Raw genomic sequence first — 26,089 nt, forward strand, 5'->3', positions numbered from 1 at the left:
TTGGAAAAAGCAGAATGAACAAACGAACGCAGCCGGCATGGTGAAAAAAAACATGAAAAACAGTCATGGCCGCCTTGTTGCGGGAGCACATGCGGCTTTCCCACTTTAAGCTCTTTTCAACATCTCCGCACGCCTCGCAAGCCAGCAGCTACGGCCCAATTCCGCCCAAACTCGCAGACGCAGTCCGGAAAACGCTAACATGCAGCTGCCGTTCACCGTGTGTGACCAACAATACCCGTTCACTGACGACAACGGCAACACCATGCAACGCCGCAGCGCTGAAACGACCAGCTCCCACGAACTTCACAAGTTTCCCGAGGCCCCCTAGACGGTTAGGTTGGTTCGGTGGCAACAGCTGGCGGTATTTGAGTGCGTCGGGTGCGCGATGGCACGGGAATCCGGCGTTTCATCGTGGATACCAGACACCCGAAGTCTTCGCCGGGTTCGTGTCGGGGGTGCGTGGTCGCCCAAGCTCGCGGATGCAGTGCGTTCGGCTCTACTGCGATCAGCAAAAGCCCGACGACCTGCCGGACGAAGATCCGCCCAAGAACAACGAAGGCAGCGTCATTCATTATCCGGGGCAAGGCGTGGGTGCCGTGGCGGCATTGACCGTGCCCGAATCCTGGCCGCAGGTGCCGGTGATTGCAGTCAGCCGGAACCCTGTCTTCCCTAGGTTTATTAAGATGGTAGAGGTACGATAGCATTTTGCAACCTATTTCTCGTCTCCCCTCTTCGTTAGGAAACAAAAAGACTAATTAGCTTTTTGTTATGCTCTAACGTGGTAGACAGAAAATGGAGCCTGATTCGGCGCGTTTTGGCTGTAACAAATGTAAGATTCTCAATAAGCTACCCCCTAGGTTTTCAAACCGAGTTCTTAGGAACCCAAGGGTTTTCCCAATAACTCGGGGAGCCCGATCCTTTGCTGATCATACACCAGCGGTTATGAGTCATAACCGCTGGTGTATTTCTGACCAATTTGATTCTCTCACAGGCACGTCGTTTGTATCAGAGTGGTGGCACTTCCTTTGGCCAGGGCGGGCGTGCTTGCTTAATTTTCGTGTGGACACACTCGTAGTCCGGAAGTGACAGTCAGTAGTTGTATACGTGGCTTGCACATGACGTCATCAAAAGAGCGCTTGAATGGCCACCAGAGAGGAGGTGAATAAGGAGCTCCCTTCTTGCCAGGACCCTCTTCTGTGTCTTCGAAATTTGCCCAGATGTCGCTGTTCTCCTCCCAGAAGATCATAGGATATTAAAAAATTCCTACAACAGCAGCCTACCTCCCTCTCTCTCTCTCTCTTTTGTGGTGGTCAAAAGTATGCAATATGACGTCGGCGCAAGCCGTGTATTGTTTCACTATTTTGGGAATGCTTCAACTAATTGTTTGTTAGTAACAACAAGTTTTGTAGCGTAAAACGTATCTTGCGAAGCTGCATTTCCGGCAAAAATGCCCATAAGTGTTATGAGGCCAATGGGGTCATTACAGGCCGTCCTTATGGGCATCATGGCAATGATATGGTCCATTTTCTAATTCTTGACGCACTTTTGGTAGATAATGTGATGCTCATTTGGTGTTTTAAGAACACTTTTCTTTGGATACATGGAGGTGAGGATGATGCAATGCGTGTCAGTGTTTGCATTAGTCTCCAAAAATTTTATGTGGTCTCTTTTCTCTGGTGAATGAATTGCAGATATCAAATCCTTCACTTGTGGACTTGATCAGAAGAAAAGTGAGGCTGAATCAACCATACGCCGGGGTTTTCCTCAAGAAAGATGAAAGGTTGTCTTATCTCTTCTCTTTGTTTCATCTCTTCAGTTTGATGCTTAAAATCTTACCAAGTCTAGTTCAGCCACACCTACAGACTTGCTTATTCTTGAGGGCATTCAAGCACATTAGAGCCCAATATTCTCTTGCATAGCCAACTCGTTGGCTTCGAGGTACAGCAACGGCCTGCATGTCGAAAGTTCAGTTCAAACTTCAGCCGAGGTGCCCACAACTCTACAATCAAAAACACATTTTAGACAAAACCCCGAGACTTGGGGGAAAAAAGGACAACACAACACAAAGTCTCAAACACAGCTGAAATTTATTGGACAGGATATCTTGGCTTTATCGGGTACGAGTGCCCCGAAAATCAAAAGGAAGAAAAAATGGGGAGGTTGAACTTCTTTTTCCCGAATGCACAAAAGAGGGAGGACATTGACCAATAGCACACCGGTACTGTTCTAACTCAAACAAAAGGGGGGAGGGGGAAGATCTCTTATCTCACCTCGGTGAGGTGCTGATACACATCACAAAAGAAAGGGTTGCGGATGGTGACCCATTAAAGGGGCACTGACACCCCAAAGGTCGTATTTATTTTTACTGTCTAAAACGATGCAAGTTGCAGTCATAGACACGCAAAAAAAACCGCATCGCGAAAAAAAATTTTCGCGCCTTTTTATTTTTGGCGTTTGATTTTCCCGCCTCTCGCCTCCTCACTTCTTTTGATCGGTGACGTCAAAAATCAGGAAATTTAGAAGCTTTGTAGGCGACATCTCTATAACATTTAATTACGGCAATCCTAAAACATGTTTTTTAACGCAATTGCGAACGCACTACGGCCCTTCTTTTTGAAATACCAAAAATCGGGAGTTCGTTGTGGTGCCGTCTCCTGGATTTGTATCCTCCAACGGAAAACAGGCGACACCGCTCAAAACCGGTCCGCCGCAACGCAGCCGGCGCTCGCTCCTATCCTCCTCGCTTTGGGTCGCCATGGCAACAGCATGGAGTGGTGAAAGAAAGTGGACTCTCAGGTCTCCGCAATTTTTGACGTCAAGGCACCGGCGCCGATCGCGCGGGAACTTCGAATTCGGCATTTGGAAATTGTTTTTTTACTTCACAAATACTAAATTCCCAAATTTCAAATTTTGAGGGTAATGTCCCGGCATCGTTTTCAATCGTTTCGGATAATAAAAAAAAATATGATTTTGATGTGTCAGTGCCCCTTTAAGTGAAAGATTGAACATGGACAAAGGCAAACAACCCCTGACATTCGTCACACCCGAAACAAAGGGGCAGGGCTGAAACTTAAACCCAAACAAACAACATCCTACACAAATATAAAGGTGACCTTCAAACAATCAAATTTGTAGAAATCTTTTCAGCTCCGTGTCCAAATTAAAAGACCGCCTATTTACTGCATTTCCGTGACTAATAATAGTGACGGACTCTTTTACTAACTGTTTATGATCCTCTCTGTCAGTCAACAGAACCAATGTGGAATTCCACAGAGGTACACAATTATTACATTCTAACAGATGTTTTGACATTTCTGAATACTGATCTTTGTGTCTAATACAATGTTTGTGTTCAGTTAAACAATCATTCAAACACCGCTTCGTTTGTAACCCACAGGCAAAAGGAATCTTGTATACTACGCCCGACACACAATCAACATCTTTTTCTATATGTATTTTGGTACATCCAGTTCTGGCGAAGTTGAACGGAGTCAACCGACTTAGTTTGAAATCATTTTTGAACACAGTGCTAATGCTGTAACGGTTGCCGACCGATTTTAGATTATGAGAAATACGATGGAAGAAAGGGAGAACAACACATCCGGCAGATTTGCAAACCTTTGGGCATTTGTCTCTCATATTAACCCGGTACAACAACTGTCTGAATATATAATCCTCGGGAAAACCTGCCATGCTGAAACGGTTAAAAAGGCGTTGGAGCTCAGAACCAATGGAGTGCAAACAAGATTTTCTAAGTGCACAATCTACTAAATTCCCGACTATGCCAGCCTTGATGGCATAGAACAGTACCGGTGTGCTATTGGTCAATGTCCTTCATCTCTTGTGCATTCGGGAAAAAGAAGTTCAACCTCCCCTTTTTTCCTTCCTTTTGGATTTCGGGGCACTTGTACCCTATAAAACCACGATATTCTGTCCAATAAATTTCAGCTGTGTTTGAGACTGTTGTGTTCTCCTTTTCTTCCCCCAGTTTTGGGGTTTTTCCTAAAATGTTGAACCTTCACCAGCTTGTTTGCGCCCTAAGTTTTTGTTTGTCGAAAACACAGTTGTAAAAACTTATGAAAGAATTACATATAGGTCAGCTTATCTTTTGACTTGCAACATGTCGATAGATATGTAATTCTTTCGTAAGTTTTTAGACCATACCAATGCACCCGCCTCAACACTGTAACTGTGTCTCTAGTAGTTAAAAAGGAATATTATTGAATACTACACAGTTTCTAGTTTATTTGATCTAACATAAAAAATTACATGAGGGAAATAAAAGCGAACAAAGCACAATACAACCTACACAGTACAGACATGTCTTGAAGTGGAAAAGATTGGAGTTGAGAATGCAACATCAGATTCCTCGGTGAGAGTGAAACAATTCTGAATTCTTTCTGAGAGAGACATTATAATTGCCATCCACATATACGTGTCTTGGTGCAGAATGCTATGGCCTTGTGCATGATAGCTTACGGATGAAACAATTGAAACATTGATGATGCTACAATCCCCCTTGCTTCTTAGGTCAATAAGGTGTGTTCCGAGATGAATTTTGAATGCTTGGGATGCTTTAACCTGCAAGCAAAATTATTTGTTGCATTAGCGTTTTTCCAGTTCCTAGCATCTTGGGTAGGATTTAAATTTGTCAAATTAAGGATGCATTAGCTAGCTTGTCACCTAAAACTGCCAATGTTCTTAGCATCTCTAGAATACTCAGGGGTTAAAGGGAAGCTGAAGAGGTTCTTGAAAAAAAAAAAAAAAATGAGTTAGGTGAATTCTAGAGTATTTTTATCCCGTGAATCTGAATATCACGTTTGTTTTCCCCGAAGATTTAACTAAACATAAGAAAACACAAAAAACCTCCTACTAGTCAGCTGCCAAGCGCGTGTCGCTCGTGTGGGCAGGGCATGCAATTACAGGCTTGTCAGATATATTCCCCTGCACTGACACAAGTTGTGACGTCTAGCTTTGATAGGCGCTGAAGATGCGTGAGAGCAAAGATTCCGAAAACTCCTAATATGTCGTCACGCTCCAGGAAGAAGGAACTTCGGTAGTAATTTGAAAATTAATTTCTGCAGCCTTTGTGCACCAAATAAAAAAATAATTTGGATATTCGTGATACTGGAGGCTTGTTTCTCCTCAAATAGAGAACCGTTTCAGTTTCCCTTTAAACATTTTAACTGAGAGCAATGCAAGGGCAGCATTACTGAGGCAGTTTGTTGTGGGCAAACACAAAATTAATTAAACTGTGTCCTATTTTTTTTTTTCAGCAATGAAGCTGAAGTGGTTGAAAGCCTAAACGACCTGTACAGTGTTGGCACGTTTGTTCAAATCCATGAGCTCCAGGATCTCGGGGAGAAACTGCGAATGATTGTGATGGCCCACAGGAGGTGAGGGCCAATCATTGTGTGAAAGGTGCAACGTCACGGCATTTGTCATCTTGTTGTGCATCTGTTATAATCTGCTTAGCCATTCAAGCACAGTGGTTGCACCACTGTGCTTGAATGGCTTGTGTTTGTATGTGCTTGTGCTTTTGGTTTGTGTGCTCGTGTTTGTATGTCTTCCACGCTTCAACTGCGCTCTTACTTCTGATGAAGCAAAGTACAGTGGCAGGGTGTTTATCTAACTGAACAATCCTTTGTCATAAGCATGCAGCCTTGAAGGATGTGTTTGTGTCAATCATACATTTATTAAAAACATTTGTGTTTTTTTTATTGGTTTTTTCTGTTATCGCATTTTTATACTCTTGTTTTTGTCATTGAAATATTTTAGCTGAAAGTGTGAAATAGTAGTGGTTGTTAAGTTAGTTTAAGAACCTCTAAATGTTTTTTTTTTTAATAATTAACTCTCATCTCCTTGTTATATCTTTTTAAATCCTAGGGTGAAGATTGTGCGGCAGCTGTTTGAAGGTAAGAGTTTTGATATAGAATATAGATACTCCAAATCTCTGCACATTGAATGCATGAGCATTCTGCTCGGTACCATAGTTGGCAGTGTTTTTTCTCTTGTTGACAGTGAAACGTGGAGTCGAATGCACAGCCTTTTGAATTTTAATGTTGAAGTTTAGTTCTGTAATATGCCTTTTGTGTGGTTTCCCCTTCAACGAATGTGCCACAACATGTTTGCGTACATAGTAGGTAGACACCGGCAGTTCCATCATGCTTTGGACTGAAACTGGCACAGATTCATACATCGCAGAACCGCACGTAACAAGCGTTCTCTGTTTCATACGTTACAACATTCTTTATGTTGCCAAGAATCCGCGTTAGCTCCCTGGACTGTTGAGTACCATATTTTTCAGACCATGGTCCGCACTTGGTGCATAGTCGACAGGGACAAATTTCTGTTGAAAAAAGTTTCTCCTTGGATTGTCCACACCTGGTGCCTAGCCCGACATAAAAAATTCCCATACACAGCACACCTTGATAAGCACCCACTTTATTAGCTCGCAAAGAAACCTGTACAGTCAAATGCTTTTATAACTAAGTCCGCAGGGCTGGCCAAATTTTTCGTATCTCGGGTGCCTTCCTTGTCGCAGTTGAACACGAAAAATCAATCTAGCACAAACCGAATTTGTGCTATCACATATTGATCTATCTGCGTGACATTAGATGCGTTTTAGGAAGCAGCATAGCACCAAATAGAGTATGAGTGACATCAGAAACAGTGTTTTGTATTTTGACAGGTGTCTTATCAAAAAGGAGAACGGTGGCAGAGGCTGCTAGAGCATTGCAGCTCGGAGCACGTGGGGCGAAAGCTCGCTCTGCAAAAAATCCAGGCTGAATTGCCATCTTTTTTTTTTTTTTTTCCTAAATAAAAATTGTGTTAATACCACTGCGTGGCGCAATTTAAAGACGCCAGGCTAGCGGTCGTCTCGCCATTACCGCCACTGGCAAACTTTGTAGTTTACAGCCGAGACATTGGGTCTTGGCTGTAGACTTATTTCCCGCTGTCCAAACTTCCACGCAACAAACTTGACCGACTTATCAAGATATGAATTGCAACAATCACTAAACCACCGACATGAACCCCCGATCACACAGCGAAGGTGTTCGTCGATTCAGTGTGGCCTTTCCTAAATCGGGCGGCGGCTCGCGTAGCCACGTGTCATTCGGAGGAGGCAGTCGAAGTCGCTGCACTGCTCTCGATTGCATGTATAGTCACTAGATGGCGGAGGAGCTGGCGCGGCAGCATACGGCAGCACAGCAGAATTGGCCAAGCACTCGGCACGCAAGAGGACGGGGAGAGGCACACATTTGAGCCGACTGAGCGGCGCTGGAATTAACGGGACTGGGGCGGCTAAGGAGGCTACATCCCAGGGCCTCACCGTCAAGAGCGAGGGTAGGGGGCCCATTTATTCCAACGGGCTCAATATATGAACCCCCCTATAACACAACTGCAGGCACCACGCACGCAACGAGGACACTGAAACAAGGAGACCTGGCCCTCGCCTTTTGTAACTTAGTTTAGCCCAATCATTTCAAGTAACCCTGTGAAGCTCAAAAAAAAAAAAAAAAAGCGCTCCCCCCGCCTCTCTTAGGGGCCCCTTTCTACAAGGCGGTCCACGTTTGGGTCCACGTTTGCCGACAGATTGTGGCGGAGCTTTTTGTGGTTTTCTGTCAATCCCTGGTATACAGTCGCTGCAGCTCGATTGCCTTCTCCCACTACGGGAAAGGGGCATAGAGGGGTCGTGCTACAGTGCCTTTGGAAGAGTCCCTCATTATCCTTTTATCTGAGCAGGCCCAGCTAAAAGGAAAGCTCGCGAGACACTCTTCAAGAAACACAACCAGGTGCGGGTGTGTTGGATGCCCTTAGTCATCGGGCTTGTATTGTTACTGCACAGGCCTTTGAAACCAGGCTCAGATCTTCATTTCGATAAAAGAAAACATTGGTGACGCTGCTTGGAGCACTCCATAACGTTTTCGCCTCGTCTTTCGGTGCGCGTTGGTGGGCTGCCTTTGCCGCGAGGTTCTCGGTTTGAAGTTGCTCCTAGTCAGAACCAGATGTGTACCAAACAGCCCCTCGTTCTACCACTGCAGAAAAACGTGCTGCGATTCACAAGAAAGCACATGAGGTTCTCATTTGCGGTGTACGTAGAAATCATTTTTCAGTTAAGAATAGATGACCTGGAGAAAGTTTTTCAGGCAATCTTTCCCAGAGGGAAAATATTCTCAAGGTCCTATTGAATCATGGAGCACCGTGTTCGTGGTAATGGTAGAATAAACACAGGCACGGGGATCCACCCCTTGGACCTTGATTGGCTCTACTGGGACGAGGGCATGTGCATACACAGGGACAACGCAGTAATGTACTGCTTGCATTCTATGTCTGTTAGGCCAGCTTTTTTTCTTCGGCTGCGATGTCATTCGTCTGGAAAGAGAAAAAATGTGAGCCAACAACGAACACAGCCGTCCGGCTTAAGCTTGCTTGTTGAATTGCCTGAAAACAATGATCCAGCTGCCCCCTCGCTTGTTCTCTTGGAGTTCAGTTACTCGTCCTCCCACCCGCAACATGTGCCTCTAGAAGACTGATCGACTGCCTTCATATCTGGACAGAAACTTGGGGACAGGCTCGCCAGCAGTATGGGGTAGGCTCTGTGATTGTTCAAAGTGACCCAGCAAAGTGGCCAGCTGTTATAACTGCCAGGTTTCGGGAGGAATGCCACGGGAAGAGGCCAACATATTTTCGGAATTGAGCGAAAATGTTTTAGTTTACTAAAGAAAGTATGAAAGTGAGAAACGCATTATGCGGGAAAGGCTGTAAATGGAGAAGCGTTCGGCCGGCACTCTTAAATCTATTCAAAGTCCGGAGTTCCGCTTACTCTTTCATGTGCAAACTATTTTCGATTCAGAGCTGTCCGACTTTCTTCACCACGCACAACCTTTCTGATGGAAGGAAAGGAGATAAAGATGTTCATGCGCATGAAAACTGTGTCGAACACCAGTACCCCGTGGCGATATTGCTGGACCACTCTAATTTTTGAAGCAATTTTCTCACTTTCATAACTAAATACTCTAGTAGTATAGTGGTTACCCAGAGGCAATGTGCTCATTAGCCCAGGGCATCATTATTTCTTAATCCAGTCCTCCGAGCTCTTTTTCACGACTGTCCGGCGCAAAAAGGGGCACGTTTCTGTGTGGCTCTACTTATTTCGATTAGATTTTGGCGTCACGGGTTGCGTCGCAGATAGTTTTCTTCGACCGCACATTATAGCTCCAAGGTGAAACGATTTGGGACTCCGATCGAGCAAGATCGGGAACCTTGGATCATGATGAAGATTGGTGCTTCGGTCGAACAGATGCCAAAACAGCACAAAAAACTTGCGACTGCCGATGCAAACACTTCTTTTTTTCATATACTCTCATTTGCAGGGGTCCTTTCAAATGCACTGACATACACACAAAGTAAGAAAACAAGTGCGCGCATTGCCCGGATGGGGCATTGAAAAAAAACTAGACTTGGAGCGGAGTGGCGCATACTCAACGATGTGAGCGAAAGGAAATTATGCACGAGAGCGCCCGGTAACGCGCAGCGGAGGCGCGGGATTACCTCCGTCACGCTGCTTGCTCCACTTCCGTGCTGCGCATTCTCGGTTTTGGGTTTAAATTTGTTAGTGTGCAACCTTGTGCCTAGATGGTGCTACGTGACTATGTTGCTGTGTACAGGCTTTCTACACAGCAACATAGTCATAGTCACGGAGCACCATCTGGACACAAGGCTGCGCACACACAAATTATTTGGACCCAAAACCGAGAATGCACGGCGGCGCGGCGGATGTTTCGATCATCATTGCTGCATCAGATTTTCTCTTCTCTACACGAGTCACTTGAGTGCGACGATTTACATAAAATCAATAATTTTTCACTTAAAAATTCACAATACCGGTTGCTTTTGCTTTGTGGGGCCACAAAATTGCTTCGTTAAACAAATATTTTGTAAACAGGAATTTGTTGTAGTAGTCAGAGGAACAGATTGAACACACAGGAAATTGGCGTGGACTTTATTTTACTTAGTTAAACGGACATTTTCTTAATAGAGGCATTCGTTATAAAGGCGTTTGACTATCATATGTAAATCATTGTCAACGTGCTTTGTCGTTCACAAAGTTTGTCACGTTCTGTTAGAACTAATGATGAGAAAAGAACTAATCTTTCTATAGTCCATAGTCCACGGACTATGGTCGAGAAAATACAGTGCTGAATCCATACCAATGTTTTCAAACGGGAATCTAATATGCCACTGATAACATTGCTTGCTTCTCAGTTCCAAATCCTAATATATTTTTTTTTTCTGTCTACTATTTTTCTAACAACGCTAGCCGACGAAGACGAGACCATCAGGAGGTCTAATCGCAGAAGGAGTCGGCGTGGCAACGGTCGTAGCGTCAATGCGACTACAGCGCCGCTGTCCGATTCCTCGTCTGCGAGCGTCGAGGCAGAGGATGCGGTGACTGCGGAAAACCACACTGTTCCCACCGGTCCTGTGCTCACCGTCGAAGTTGAGAATGTTCCTCACGAGAAGTTTGTTGTCAGCGAAGAGATGAAGGCATGTTCATTTCCTATTTTTATCTTAAAGAAGACTTTTTTCAGGACGTCGCAAACTGAGGCAGGGGTATGCGCTCATAGACGAAAGCAGGCGTAACTATCAGTAGGTGGCAGTAGCATAGACAGGGGGGAAACTTATGAGGCTTCAGCCCCCCCCCCCCCCCTTGAACGTCCCAGCCACGGCTACGCCACTCGTAGGTGGTAAGTAGGTACTGTATGTATGATATGGTGATTTATTTTATTAATTCAGAAGACTTCTAGAGGCACAGGAGTTTATTAGAGGGAAGGGGGGGAGGGGGTTGTTTTTGATAAGAAATACAGAAAGAAGGAAAATGTGAGCATAAGAAGCAAAACAAAGTGTGTGCAGTAACAGGAGAAGCAAAAGAGAGGAGTATGAGCAAAGTACAGTTAGAGTAGACAAGAGAAATGGCTGAATGTTATTGTCACTGCGCACGAGTTCTTGAAATTGTGTTAGATCGGCTTCAGTTGCAATGTATGGTTGGAGGTCGTTCCAGTGGATTACCGTTCATAGTATGAATGGTTGAGCTAGAGTAGATGCTTATTAGGTATGTTTTGCCTCGAAATGTTGTGCTCTGGAATAAGTAGTAACAAACTTGTATTTCCCAATCGCTATATTTGGATACCATAATATTCTAGAATGTATATCACGGAGTCATTCTTCACACAGGCCGGATCGGGCAAGCAATCTTTCGGTGACGATTTTCTTTTCCAGGGAGTATGTATCACTGTTTCTGAATCATAAAAAATTTCCCACATTGGGGAAAAAACCTAGCTCCAAGGGACAAAGGAAAACTTCATTTTAATGCTTGTAAAATAAGAAAAAAAAATTAAAGTGTTTACGGTTCTTAAAAGGGGCACTGACACCCCAAAAGTCATATTTTTTTTATTGTCTAAAACGATGCAAGTTGCAGTCATAGACAGGCAAAAAAAAACGCATCGCAAAAAAAAAAAAAATTTTCTCGCGCGCGCGCGTGCGCATTTTTTTATTTTTGGCGTTTGATTCTCCCGCCTCTCGCCTCCTCGCTTCTTTTGATTCGCGACGTCGAGAATCATGAAACTTAAAAGCTTTGTAGGCGACATTTTTATAACATTTAATAATGGCAATCCTAAAACATGTTTTTAACACAATTGCAAATGCACTACGGCCCTTCTTTTTGAAATACCAAAAATCGGGAGTTCGTTGTGGTGCCATCTCCTGGATTTGTATCCTCCCACGGAAAACAGGCGACACCGCTCAAAACCGGTCCGCCGGCGCTGGCTCCTTTCCTCCTCGCTTTGGGTCGCCATGGCAACAGCAGGGAGTCGTGAAAGAAAGTGGACTCTCAGGACTCCGCAATATTTGACGTCAACGCACCGGTGCGGATCGCGCGGGAGCTTTGAATTCGGCATTTGTAAATTGTTTTTTTACTTCACAAATACTGAATTCCCAAATTTCAAATTTTTGTGGGTAGTGTCCCGGCATCGTTTTTAATTGTTTCTGATAATAAAAAGAAAAATGATTTTGATGTGTCAGTGCCCCTTTAAAATTCGGCAACATTACTGATACATTTATAATTAAAGCTATCTAAGGTACCACATCTAAATTTTGTTGCACGGTGCTCGTATACTTGTGCAGGCAGTGACGCAGGAGATAGTCAAGACGATCCGAGACATCATTGCCCTCAACCCCCTCTACCGCGAGTCCATCCAGCAGATGATCCAGGCTGGCCAGCGTGTGGTGGACAACCCTGTCTACCTCTCCGACCTCGGTGAGGAAACAACTGGATAGTCTCGAGACCGGTTCGCACATTTGCCTTTCACTCTGCTCGAGCGCACTCCGTTTCCCCGTAACCAGTCAGTGAACGTTTTATTAGTGGGTGAAATCAGGACTGCTCGATAGTAATCGTCTAGCCTTCCCTTTTAACTGCTTATCACTGGAGAGCAGTTGGAAAAACTCTGTAATAAATTCTCTCTACCAATGTCGGGCTGGTGGCAGCTTCTCCCATCGAGCGCAGCGAGACACGATCGAAAGCAAACGGCGCTGTCATCTGCTGTTGGGCGCGCCGTCCCTAGATGGTGCCGCAAGCCCGATCCTCGGATAGAGGGCCCATATTACAGAGAATGTCCAACCGCTCGATCGGGGCGACACCATTTTCAGGACGCATTTGCAATGCGAGCTGCAAGAAAGAGCCGAAAACGTCAACCGTCGGCGAACGTCTCCGCCTTTCCGCCCACTTTCCTTCTTGCCTCGTGAAAACGAAAGCGCATGCGCACTTGCTATCGATCTCTGTAAGAGGCGTCCGCCATTAAATTGCAAGCGGTCCCCGTGGTCTGAGATGGACCTGCTCTTTAGTCTAGGCTCTCTCTACTTAACACACTGGCACACTATTGCCGTCCTTTCGATCCGCATATATATTTTTTAATCTTTTACGCATAGCCCTTTCACTTTTGAGACAAGATAACTCTGGCAATGTCGTAAGCAACCATTTCTCACACACGGCGCATAGATTTGATGTCTCCAATACCAAAAAATCGTCAATCTAGTTAGATGTCATGGGCTACTTCGATCGATCAGGGTGTTCCCAAATGTAATCTCAAGGAACCGCTATTCGCTTCAAGCTGCAACAAAGGTACCTCCTGCCCTCGGCATTAATCCAATAAAGCCGCACAGAAGCTTGCAGGCCTCGAAAACGATAATGCACATACTAAAGAGGCCCATAGTCACGCATCGATAAGTAGCCCACTGTCCTGCTAAAATGTTGCTTAAACTGGACAAATGCTTTGCCTAGGGCGAGGGTGATGGTCGACGAAATTCGGAAGCCCGGGGAAGGTACAATGGTATTCTTGGGGAACCCCTGGTCATCTCGTCGTTAGCAGTCGCAGGCGGTAGCTGCGCGTTCGGTTGTACTCAAACGCAATTGTGTGAACCAGCCTTAACAGTTCTTAGAAATCAAACTGTACGCCTTGTTTTGTTTGTGTGTTTTTATGATATTTTTGTTTTAAAATGACGATAAAAGCGGCGTTTTTATTGGCTCGAAAGGGGCATTCCTTAGAGGTACTGTGAGAAAGGAACCTTCCCGACAACTTCCCTTGTTTCTTCCTCTAGGAGCCGCACTTACTGGAGCCGAATCGCACGAGCTGCAGCAGATTCTTGAGGAGACCGACGTAAGGGCTCACCAGTTCCACCTGTAATACGATCTGGTGATAACTTTGCAGTGAAGTATTATGCTGCTGCCAAAAGGAAATGCTTGCGGCTACGATATGTGTTGTCCATAATGCCGTCTCCTTTTTTTTTTTTTTTTTTGTCCTTCAATTTTTGGCAGATTTCCAAGCGCCTCCTCTTGGCACTTTCCCTGCTGAAGAAAGAGTATGAGCTGAGCAAACTGCAGCAGAAGATTGGCAAAGAGGTAAGCAGTTGGTTGTCCGCTTTCATCTCCCGTCTTCCTTGTGCGGCACATCTGGAAAGACGCACGTTCGGCGTGTCGACAAGAATTTCACGAGCCGATCGGGAATGTCGTCCTGGGACACTTAGAGGGCTCAAAGCATATTCGAAACAGCGGCCCAGCCTTTAAGATGGCCTAAAGGATATTTTTTAACGTATGGATATAACTTTTGTCTCTGCAGCTGCTTTCCACTGTAATGCAAACCTATACTCTTATTCAAGATCTCTTCTTGTTTGTTTTGCCCCTATTTATGTGTTCTTCGTCTGCCTCTACCTTCTGTAACACCCGTAAGCGGGACGTGCAGTCTGTCTTCTGCTCCGGTATAAAACAAACGGTGCCGAGTTGTCACTTTTTGTTTGCACAGTAAGAAGACTGGCGTAACTCTGTATTTTTTTCACTTTGCGACTGACCGCAGTGGATGCTATGAACCATTCTGGCCAATCTAGTGAAAGTACTGCGCGGCAGCGCACCCCACGCGTCTGTGTGCTTTTTCCGGAAATCGCATGACATTCACGCGGCATTAGATTGACTTCAATGGCTCGTAGCGTCCCGAGCAATCCATCGTAAGGTGACACAGTGTACAGTCGTGCCTCATTCATATAGACACCTCACCCCCCCCCCCCCCTTCCCCATGAAATCGTCCATAATGTGAGTCCTCCATTACAACGAGACAAAAATGCATGTATTTACCAAGCTCGTAGAAGAAAAGTTTTCTTATGCAGCGGCGTGTCCACATCAACAGGCTTCGTCTTCACGAGACGTGACTGTCCAGCGAAGCGCGGTCAAGCGGTGAAAACTTTTTGTTGTGCACCGCAGGTCGAAGAGAAGGTGAAAAGCCAACATCGTCGTTACATGCTCCAAGAACAGCTCAAAGCGATCAAAAAGGAGCTTGGCCTCGAGAAGGACGACAAAGATGCCATTGAAGAGAAGTTCAAGCAGAGACTCAAGGTAGCCTGCATTCTTTCTTTGTTGTCTCGCCATTTCCTGATTTGTTTACGTGCGTCGCGCAGGACTTGGTGGTCCCCAAGCCCGTGATGGAGGTGATCGAAGAGGAGCTGAACAAGCTGTCTTTCCTCGACAACCATTCGTCGGAGTTCAGGTCGGTTCAAAGCCCCCGAAGTAATCGCGACGCCAGCGACGATGGTTTTGTAGAGCGTGGAATGGTTTCCAGGAAGCCTAGTCCCAGGAATTTGTTTGTGTTTTCATCCGTGTATATCCCTGTCAGATTTAGCGGGGAAATTGATGTTGGATCACCCTACGTTGATTTCTCCACTAAATTTAGAGGGAAATTGCTGTCACGTGGTGTCGTTGTATTTACGTGGCACCACGACCTGACACCGTGACATCACATCGAGTGCCCACGTCACGTGTCGTCGGGTTACGTGACGTCAATTTCCCCACTAAATTTAGTGAAAAACAATGTAGTGAGAGGTCGTTTGACGTTGAGTCCTTTGGCGTCAACCTTCCCTGCTGGGGGCTCCCGTGAAAGTAGGTGTTTGGAGAGTGGCGTCTCCACGCGCCCCGAGCTCCGCAGGGGGCACCTGCACCCTAGGTGTTAGGTGCTTGGTGAGTAGCGTCACCACGGACCCCAGCCACGTGGGCCGCCATACCCGCACACAGGGGGCACTTGCGTTAGTAGGTGCTTGGTGAGTGGCATCACCACAAACCCAGAGTCGTGTGGGTTTACCCACGCATGCCTGACTGTGCGTAGCTTAACCTGTGTCTGGGGAAAAGGGATCCTGGTGGTTGAGCTAAGCCCAGGTCACGTTTGGACTCTTCGGGGCCCCCCGGGCAAGGCAGTATTTGCCTCGAGATCGAACCGTGTCACCACCCCACACTAGAGTACCGCATCGTCTGCTATTCCACCACCGTCTACAACCGCCTGCAATGCCTGCAAGACACGACAATGAAACAGGCACTCTAGCGTTCCATCATGCATGAGCCACAGTGCAATACAAGCGTATGTAAGCATCTGTCAATATGCACTAAAAAGCAACCAAAAGAACTGAAAAAAAAGAATATCAAGATAAATGTGCAGTTTTATTCAACTTTTATGTGCTTCTGGTGTTTATGCATGGCGTCTCCGAGCAAGGTGGGTGAACGTCGTGACGTGCAATTAAAATGCAACCTAAAAATATTCGCCTTGACATGCCAGGTGCTTTACAAAACTTGAGAGCCACAGGCCTCTGAAAGATGCCAGCCAAACATAGGAGGTGCGTTTTTTTTTTTTTTCTTCCTCTCTCTTTGTGTGTCTTCCTATGTTCAGCTGGCATCTTTCAAAAGCATGAATCACCAACTAGCTCAGCTACAAGCAGTCACAAACTACAGGCCTTCTAAAGCAAAGTATGAGGAACATAGCTGGACAAACTTGGTGCAAGGCAAACACCCAATTTCTTTCAGCCAAATGGCTTGCACATCCTTACTTGTAAAGGTACCTTCTCAGTACTGAAACCACGGTCACAATCGCGATGGTTGCGTGATTCACAAAGCGGCAGGACCGCTTTTACCGTAATCGGCATCTTTATTCAGCATCAACACGTAGAAATGACCTAATAAAGCCCATTCGAGCAAAATGGCTGACGTGATACATTAGGCGTGATTCCAGTCCTGCTACGAAAACAAGCACCTGCACAGCGCTCCTGAAGGCGTGTACTTGCAACAGTTGTTTGTTGCGAACTACATCGGTTGAGAAGATCTTCCTCTAAACATCTCGGTGATTGCGAAATGACTTAAACAAATAGACTAGCTCGACGAGCTACACGGTGTATGGAACTGCTTGCCGCCAACGCCGGCAGCCATGTTGGTTATTGTTTGAAAGCAACGGAAAAGGCAATCTCGGATTATTTTTTAAATCTATAATTGACTCTGTCTGGATCACTTCTTTTTGAAACATTAAAATAGCTCGGACAAAAGGCCATCACACACATAGAAACAATTTTACAACCAACATTCCACACGTCAATCATCTCTCCAGCCAATGAGAGGTGCAAGCAGGGTGTAAGCACTGGGCGGGGTTTAGACCAGGCTTTGACCTCCATCTTTTCCACTAAATTGTGTCTGGTGGCAAAAATATTGCGCTAAAAATTGTTTTTTGTGTGTAAAAAATATTTTGTGAGATATGTGGCCCATCTATACTCCGTTCACCCTAAGCTGAGACCAGAAGCTACGCCTTTAGTGCAAGCTTTCTGCCCTTGCTAACAAAAGTGTAAACTCGCAGGCACGCGAGACCAAAGCTCTGCAGAAGCCAGCAAGCTCGCACTGAAGGCAGAGCTTTTAGTCTCAGCTTAAGAATAAGCAAACCATAAATGCTTTTAAAAAAAAAAGGGTTATTTTAATGTTTTTAATAATTTTTTTTTTTTGTTTGTTTGACATTTGGTTTGTGTGCAGTGTGACGCGCAACTATTTGGATTGGCTGACGAGTCTTCCCTGGGGGAAGACTAGCGAAGAGAACCTCGACCTAGCGAGAGCAAAAGAGGTGCTCGAAGAAGACCACTACGGGATGGACGACGTGAAGAAACGCATTCTGGTACGTCAAGTAGGAAACGTGACTGTTGTTTGTTTGTTGTTTGGCTTGTGTTTTTCTGCGGTTTTAGGGCACTGGTTTTATATATGTTGTACTCCAAAACACTGCTTGCATGAGATAAGACTAAACCTGTTTTTTTTTCACTCACATAAATAAACTATTCATTGCAGAAAGCTGAAACACCATCAGAATATGACGTATGCAGTGATGTGATTGCTGCGCCAATTGCGCCAAGTGGCTAACCCTGCTACATCCTGCTACATTTTGCCAAAATATAGGTAATCTGTGCCACGCCTGCACCAAAAAAACAATTTCGGTCGCCTTTCAAAATTGAAACTAAACTGAGTACCGTAATTGACCATGTGTGTGTTATGTGGCGCAAGCGGCCACCTGACACAAGGTACCCTGCATCAATCATTCATCGGGTCTTGCATGATTTTCCCGCCGTCTCGCGTTTTGCTCTCTCGTCGTCTCGTGGCTCTCGTCTCACGTCTATTTTTTTTTTATATTTTCAACTTGGACGCGGGCGGGTGCGGACGCTACGACACTAATGTGCCGGGTACCAGTCATGCTGTCATGCTGCGAGACAAAACCATGTTTTTGCGTGGCGGGAGTTATTTTGTGACCTGAAGCATTCCCTTCTGAAAGCAATGGCTGTGGGAAAACTATATTTTGTCCCTGCCTTCCAGTCACCATGGTTGCGTGACATCCGGTGTTGCCGTCCCCACGTCGCTGCAGATATGGTGCTTTCTAAAATGAAACTTAAGTACCGCCGCATGTTCATCAACATTCCTGTTCTTATTTAAATCATACATTACTATAAAAATCCCTCTAACTAAAAGACTGCTGTGTCGCAGTATTGATTACCTAGGTTTCTCTCAGTGGGCTTTCTTTCAAGAGGGATTCCGTACATGAATAATCTGCAGCGAAAGAAAGTTGGTGAAGAGGAGTGGGCTAAAGCAAATAAGGCAATGTCTGCACGCTGAACCCGCACAGCACACTTGTTTTTCTCGGGTTCATTCGTTGCACAGAGCGCACCAAAACTTTTTAACCCTGGCTCGCAATGTCTTGCATTAATGCGCTCTTTTTTTTTTTTTATGTTTGTTTATTTTTTTACGAAAATATCTGGCACGTCGAGAACAAGTAAAACGGTGGCAAGCGGTTTTTCCGAATTGCTCGGCAGCACCTACAGTACTGTACGCTTGGTAATGTCTCATCAGTAAAAATACAAGCAGCGAGTTCCGTCACAACATGTCACATCAGAACATAACACAACACAAAGTGCCCTTCATTTGTGCAGCACTTCAAACAAATATTTTTCTTTTTCTAAGAATATCCGTTCCGAAAACCACTTTTACTGCTCTAAAACACTGTTTTGGTTGCTCCAAAGGCCACATTTGCAGCTCCAAAACACTGTTTTGGCTGCTCTGAAAGGTGCTTCAAAATGGCTTAGGCCAGTCACATCACTGCGTATGGATACAATGTGAAAGATCAAGAACATGACGTTACCTAAATAAAAGAATTAAACAGAAAAAAGTTAAATTTCTTTATGACTCGGCGTCCCCCTATGCCTAATACTCGTCGAACCATGAAACAATATTGTGGGCACGTTTTGGCATTTATTTCAGTGAAGAAAACTTGTCACCAAGGGAGACAATTGCTTTGTTTCTTTTACAGCAAAGCTGTTTATGGCTAGGGTTTCGTGGATTTTTCGTGTGTGTCAACAGGGTCCTGAATTTGATGCAAAATCGCTTCATTCTGTGCAAAAGCTTATACGTCTCATCATTTGGATATGCATTTTGAGTAGCTTAGTTATTAATAGGCACCATTTTCAAGATCAGTGGACTCTCGGGTAGTTAATAAAGGTTTCTCAAAGATTTGCCGCTGTGCGACCCGCGTCGGCCATGTCTACGCTTGCACTGCCCTCTCTTTGTCATTGTTCCAAGCGCTTGCGCACCTAGTTTCCCTTCCTTCTGCTGGGTGGCTGTGCCGTCGCGCGTGTCTAGTTTCCTGCGGTTCCTCTGGGCAGCAATGGTCCTCAACATGTGTGTGCGTACCTTTCGTCACGATGACCACCGATCAAGACAATAAATGTGTTCGTACCTTTGTTCAAAATTCTGTGTCACGCCTGTGTCATGTGTTAAACAGCTTCATTGGTCATCCACCTTTACAGTGTGGAATGGCTCATGATTTTAACCCCTTAAGTGCCAAATTTGTTTTCCAAAAGTAACCTAAAAGTGCTATTTTTTTTAAATTTTGAATTGTTATTTCTCTAGTATTACACATAAGATTTGAAAAGTTTGTTACACAAAAATCTGCGGAGGCGGAAAAAAAATGTTTGCCAACTAAAACGAGTGCTGCCATCTATGATCAGTGCCGCAAAACTACTCGGACGAGCCTAGCTCGTCCGTGGAGTTGAGGGCTACCGAAAAAACCAATGGACAAGCTGAGCTCGTCCACGGCATTTTTAGCCAGAAAGTGGCCAACGAGCTCAGCTTGTCCAAGGCACTTAAGGGGTTAAACAAATTTTCTTTTTTTTTTTTTATGCAAGCAAATACAAGTGTTGCAACTTGTGGTCCATTTTAGTTTTAGGTATGACACGGAATTTCTCAGTGTGTGGCTTTTTTGTTTTTTTTAGGAATTCATTGCAGTGAGCCAGCTTAAAGGGACAACGCAAGGGAAGATGCTCTGCTTCTACGGACCACCCGGTGTTGGGAAGACGAGTATTGCCAGGTCCATTGCACGCGCTCTGAACCGAGAGGTGTGTAAGCTTGTTTATTTGTCTCATGTTTTTTTTGTGTACAGACTCGTTCGGCTCGAAATTTGGAATAGTTCAAAGATAATCTGTTGTGAGCTTCAAACCCTAGTTTTCTAGTAGGAACATGCAGTCAAAGTCTGCCAGAAAATATTGATCAAGACTCGATTCAAACCAGGAAATTTCTCGCTGCGAGCATGACATGTTTGTCACGTCAACATGACATGTTGACCTGGGATCTTTGTTATGTTGATATGCAAACATTGCTTCTCAGTGTGACCTGTTGTTTCGAGACATGTCTGCTATGTTTACATGAAAGCAGGACATGTTTTCACGTCGCCTGCACTAAGAGTGACAGACAAATGTCATCTCATTCTGTGAGATTCTTAAATTTTGGTTTATGTGGTTTCCACTAGTTTTGTAAGCTTTGTGTGAAAATTTTGTAAAAAAAAACGAAATGGACAGTGCATTTATGGAGCCCCTGAAGAAGCAAGAAACTTCTTTTGTAAATACTAGTTTGGAATTGTGTTTATTGTTTTTTTAATTCTATGGAGTGATCACAACCACTATGAGGCTGCTGGTATTGCAGATGGCATGTATGATGTAAACATATTACCATTGCCTAATTTTAATAGTGGAGTTGTGTCATTCTCAATTGTAGAGATGTAGCTGTGCAGTATGATGTTGAAGCGTAAAAATATGCTAGAGTGCTGCCTAATGTTCCGTGTGTTGCAATGTCTCTTTTACTACATACCGAACTTTCAAGGCCAAACCTTACCTTGTGTTTTATGTGACCTTCATCCCTCAGTAACAAGTTCCACTGACAAGCCTAGGAGGTTGAATTGTTTATTTCAAATTCTTTTGTGGGACGGTTAATTTTTGCAAACGCAACATAAGCACTTTTTACCTTAGTGTACACCGCTTTTGTCAAGTGTCTTGGTGGGAACATTGGAGGTTAGAACCCAAAGCTGTGGCCAGTTTGTCAATGAGCATCTTGCAAATCTTTCGTTGCAGTACTTCCGTTTCAGCGTGGGTGGCATGACGGATGTGGCAGAGATCAAAGGGCACAGGTTAGTTTGCTGATTCGAGATCTTTTATGTTATTTGTAGTGATTGTATATTTATAGAGCATTATTGCCGGGGGAAGGTTGTTCAAAAACATGTTCATGAAATGTTACTGAAACACAATACTATCTATAATTCGCAACTACAGCGTGTACACTAACGCTTCCATTCTCCTTAAAAATTGGCTTGCCTGATTAAGGGGACACACCCCCTGGGAGGGTCAACTTTTGAACCCTTAGATTAAAATTAATGAAATTTACAGAGTAGGCTTGTGGCCATGCTAGAAGGTGCATAACAAAATTTCAGGTCTGTCGGTTAAGTGGGAAGGAAATTAGGGCAGCTTTTATCAGCAACCCGCCTACATTGTTTAGTTAATCTATCGTCGGAAAACTATCACAATATTCAAAATTTTTATTTGCTAGATATGTAGCACAACGCCTACGAGGTGCGGCTATGGAAATTTTTTTGTAAAAAGTCATTTATTTCTATCAATTTTCTCTTCGGCAAAATTGGTCAACTTGTTGGTCTTCTGTGTCTTCGACACAATGTCAGCATTTTTTTATAAAAGACATCCGTAAAGTGACAAAAAAATTCCATAGCCGCACTCCTTATTAAATTTCAGTCAGGAAAAGTGAAGAACAAGCCTTCCCTGCATTGCCACTATCAAAAGATAGATTCACAAAAAGAAATTTATACCGAAAAGTGGAACGGAGAAAAATGCATTCAAAGTGCTCCAAACCCTACCTTTCTTTAGCTTCGGTGAACAAAATTAATTTATAAAAAATTAACTATGCAGTGTAAACTAATAAAAATTTCTGGGCATACTCTTTAAATGTTGGTGGATGTAACTATGTCATTTTTCAAAATCAACATTTTTTGCAGAAATTTCTTTTTCTGGAAGAGACGCGAGTCTTAAAATGGTCAAAAAACACAAAATTTCTGGTTTTTCGAAGCTCACATATTTGGATTGAATATAGTCTAAAGTACCCGCACGCAAAGTTTCAATTCCCAATTCGATGTTTACTTAGGAGAAAAATCCTAATTACAATGTCTCGGCAGCGTTCGAATCATGGTTTCGAAGCAAAAAGTAGTCGAACTCGCACAAGGCGCCTTCCGCAGCTGCTCTGTAGCCGCTCGTCGTATCGCGGCCATTTTGGGCTTGTTGGAAAGCTGGTTCTCTTTTTTCCCTCCCCACGCCAGTCATTCTCCCGTTTCGCTCGGCCAACGGGAAAATGGGAATTTAGCTTGCATTTTTTCACGGTTCCAGACGCCGCAGTAATTTAGGTCGCATTTCTCGCGGTTACAGACGATGCCGGCTTTGCTCCATGGGACATTTAATGCTTTCGCATTAAAAATGTTAAAAATATTTGCATTAAAAGAGTAGGGTCAGATCTTGTTTAGGGTGGTTTACTCTTCCAGAGACATGGCCTCGGACCCCGCCTTTTTCTGACCACGCTGGACATTGTCTCACCTTACTTTGTTTTGACCTGCACTACTCTTTGCAAATTTGGAACGTGATGACGATTTGCTTTGTTTTCTTGTAACATTTTAACTTTCATTGCAGACGCACTTACGTGGGCGCCATGCCCGGGAAGTTGATCCAGTGCCTGAAAAAGACGAAAACCGAAAACCCGCTGGTGCTAATAGATGAGGTACGCTGCATCTCTTTCCTTCCGGGAACAGAAAACTAGTCAAGTCTTTTTTTTTATTGTGACTCAAAAATAAATTCCTAGATATAACTGCGGGTGGAACTTGAATATTTTCTAAAACAAATATTTTACTTTTCATGCGAATTGAGCATGGATACTTTGAGAAATCATGTCAGGAAACCCTTTGAGAAAGCACACCTATAAACAGAGACAGTTTAATAACATTAAAAACGTGTCCCGTATTTGTATGTTAGGAAAGGAAAAAAAAAACCTAGTAAGATGAGTTGGGCCAAAAACATTATTATAATATCCAGAGATAGCTTACCTAAAAGAGAGGGCAAATCGGGTAACACTGAGAAGTGGGCTAACTATCGGTACGCGACCAAGAAAAATGTAGTTTTGTATTTTTTGACCTGGCCAAACTTGTCTTCACCTTGAGGGATGACAGAGTCCAGACAGTAGTCCTTCCCAATCGGCAATGTTTACTTATCCTTTGCCGTAGCCAATTACCCCATTTTGGCCGAGGTCATCATTGGCCAGGGCACTGTGATTACTAGATGTGGGCTATTTTTCGGTGTTTTTAAAGAAGAATTGCAAATTGTGTCAAAAATAATGGTGGGTTGTTTTTTTGGTGTGGGGCATCTTTCGGAATATTACGGTAGGTAATGTGGCAAGGAAAGCAACAACTGGTACCTAATTTAGTTCAGTATAACTTGAGGTGTTTTTTTTTTGTTTTTGTTTTTTTGCGTTTTTCTTTAAATTTGGGGGTCAAACAATAATTATAACTAAGGAAGTCTTGACCTAGAATAGTAAGCAAAATTTCCCAAGACCATCAGGCTGACCGAGACGCTCCGACACCTTGGTCGTGTCTCCTAGCGCGTCGGTGCAACGCAGCGAAGCTTGTTGCGTGTGCGGGCGTGCCGTTCAGAAGCAGTGAAGCTGGTCGCCAGAGCGCCGGTGCGAGACAGTGAAGCTCGACTCCAGGGCACCGGTGCAAAGCAGTGAAGCTTGACGCAAGATATCTCAGAATCCTAAAGACATCATTCGTAGTTGTTTTAAAAACTGGAATATGTCGAACAGTGAAAGCGTGCTGTGAATCAAATTGAATAGCTACCACCGTTCACAAATTTTTGCAAGTTTCAGATATTTGTGTACTTTCTAGATTAGGATGTGGTACACCTTTTTTTTTTTGTCTGTTTTTTTTGTTTTCTCTCAAGGTGGACAAGATTGGAAGGGGTTACCAGGGCGACCCTTCCTCGGCACTGCTGGAGGTCCTAGATCCAGAGCAGAATGCCAACTTCCTGGATCACTACCTCGACGTGAATGTGGACCTGTCCAAGGTGCGACGACTTGCCGCCACCTCGTAACGTAGCTGCGTCTCATCATTGGTGCTACTAGAATCACTTGATATGTTTACAGTGTCGGCACTTGGTTCCCCGACTTTCTCGTGGGCGCCGCCATTTTGTTGCTTAGTGCAGACAGCGTGCAATCGACGATCATTACAATTGGGAAATGCGACTTTCCAAACTTTAAATGCGGCGTTGGGGAAGCTAGGGCGGTACCAGTTGACACTGTCACAGACCGTTTTAAACCTTCTGGAGGACGGGAAAGCGTTTGCGGGGAACACGTTTCTCCACAATTTCAGATAAAACTTCAGGCAACTGGCAACGACTTTAGGAGCCAAGACTGCCGAAGTGTCGTTGTCTTTAAGCGTAGCTCGTTTGGGGGCTCTCTGTGTGACCGCACCGAGGTTGTGTTTTACAAATATGGCATGGTCTTCGACTCTCGTCGAATCGTAGTTTGATTTTGGGCACATGTGAAAAATTTAGGCGGCGCAAGGGGACATTGCATTTAGGCTAGAGCGCTGTGGAATGTCTCCAGCTGGGGGTTCTACAGCATGTAAACAAACGCTTTTAAGATACTGTAGACGGGCCTCAAAGGTCAACTTCTTCACATATCGCGCTGCACTTTATCGGAGGTGCAAGCAAGTTGTGAAAGTTTAAAATGAAAAAAAATGGAGGAATAAACTTACTCTCATTAAAAAGAAGAAACAAAAAACAATTCCGGGCAACCTACGTTGCCACTTCGCAGACGACGCACACATAGTGAGAATTGCTGCCGACAGATAGTGTATGCTGCGTCGAGGGAGTGCCAGCCGATTCGGGTTGATAGCAGACGATCTCGCAAAAGAACCCGAATCGGCCGGCATTCCTGTGATGCGGCGTACGCCATCTGTCGGCAGCACATCTCACTGTGCGTGCATCGTCTGCGAAGTGGCAGTATAGGTTGTCCACAACAGGTTTCTGTTTTTCTTTTCTTTCGAATAAGGCAAGTTCCTTCCTTCAAATTTTTTTTACAGTAAACTTGCACCAGCTGCTTGCACCTAAGTAGTAAATTGCAGCGCGATACGTGAAGAAATGGAATTTCGTGAGCCGTCTGAAGTGTCTTAAAAACATTCGTTTACGTGCCATAGAAGGTCTTGTTTTGGTACATCGGTGCGCTTACTACAAGATACATTGCCAATGCAATTCCCATATTCCGTCTGCATTCCGAGGCACCTTGCAACAAATGCTGTGCATATTATCTCGCACGGTGTTTTTAGCAACTGTGTGAGATAACATGCATTTCTTAGGTTTCAAAGGTATTTTTTAGTTTTTGTTAGTATCACTTATTTTCACTCCTGCTGGAGCCCAATCATTGGCCACGGAATATTCTAAAGAGATCACTAAACGCACGTTTCAGGTGCTGTTCATTTGCACTGCCAATGTGACCGACACAATCCCCGAACCATTGAAGGACCGCCTGGAGATGATTGAGGTGTCCGGCTATGTGGCAGAAGAAAAAATGGCCATTGCCGAGGTACGTACCTGGAAACATTTAGTCGTTCAATTAGCAGCTAATTGTTTTGTATGCTTGTTTCAACTGCAGGATTTTAGTCAGCCCCAGTGGGTGTCTGGTGTCTTTGCAGTAGAGGAGCAATTTAGCCAGAACGGTACTGCTACCAATAATACATGACCGTGTGCGGGTACAATGCTCATCCAGATCGAAACAGGCAGGGGTAGGGATTGAATCCAGGATCCCCAGCAGCGCAAGCTTTCGCTCCTC

General features: G+C 44.5%; 1 protein-coding gene across 1 annotated transcript in view; it reads left to right on the forward strand.

The window, feature by feature from the left end:
* Positions 1-50: 50 nt before the first annotated feature.
* The window catches only part of LOC8025064 (lon protease homolog, mitochondrial), a 38,135-nt gene continuing 12,096 nt past the window's right edge, over positions 51-26,089 (forward strand). The window contains exons 1-16 of the mRNA XM_029973149.4: positions 51-692; positions 1,692-1,780; positions 5,277-5,396; positions 5,887-5,915; positions 10,325-10,551; positions 12,187-12,319; positions 13,657-13,715; positions 13,874-13,957; positions 14,810-14,941; positions 15,004-15,092; positions 17,381-17,519; positions 20,155-20,277; positions 21,286-21,341; positions 22,900-22,987; positions 24,202-24,324; positions 25,727-25,843. Of these exons, the coding sequence (XP_029829009.2) occupies positions 66-692; positions 1,692-1,780; positions 5,277-5,396; positions 5,887-5,915; positions 10,325-10,551; positions 12,187-12,319; positions 13,657-13,715; positions 13,874-13,957; positions 14,810-14,941; positions 15,004-15,092; positions 17,381-17,519; positions 20,155-20,277; positions 21,286-21,341; positions 22,900-22,987; positions 24,202-24,324; positions 25,727-25,843 (2,235 nt within the window). The 5' untranslated portion in view covers positions 51-65. The remainder of the gene's footprint in view (positions 693-1,691; positions 1,781-5,276; positions 5,397-5,886; positions 5,916-10,324; positions 10,552-12,186; positions 12,320-13,656; positions 13,716-13,873; positions 13,958-14,809; positions 14,942-15,003; positions 15,093-17,380; positions 17,520-20,154; positions 20,278-21,285; positions 21,342-22,899; positions 22,988-24,201; positions 24,325-25,726; positions 25,844-26,089) is intronic.

The sequence above is a fragment of the Ixodes scapularis genome, unplaced genomic scaffold (genome assembly GCF_016920785.2).
Source record: "Ixodes scapularis isolate PalLabHiFi unplaced genomic scaffold, ASM1692078v2 PGA_scaffold11__112_contigs__length_91849675, whole genome shotgun sequence".
Lineage (NCBI taxonomy): Eukaryota > Metazoa > Arthropoda > Arachnida > Ixodida > Ixodidae > Ixodes > Ixodes scapularis.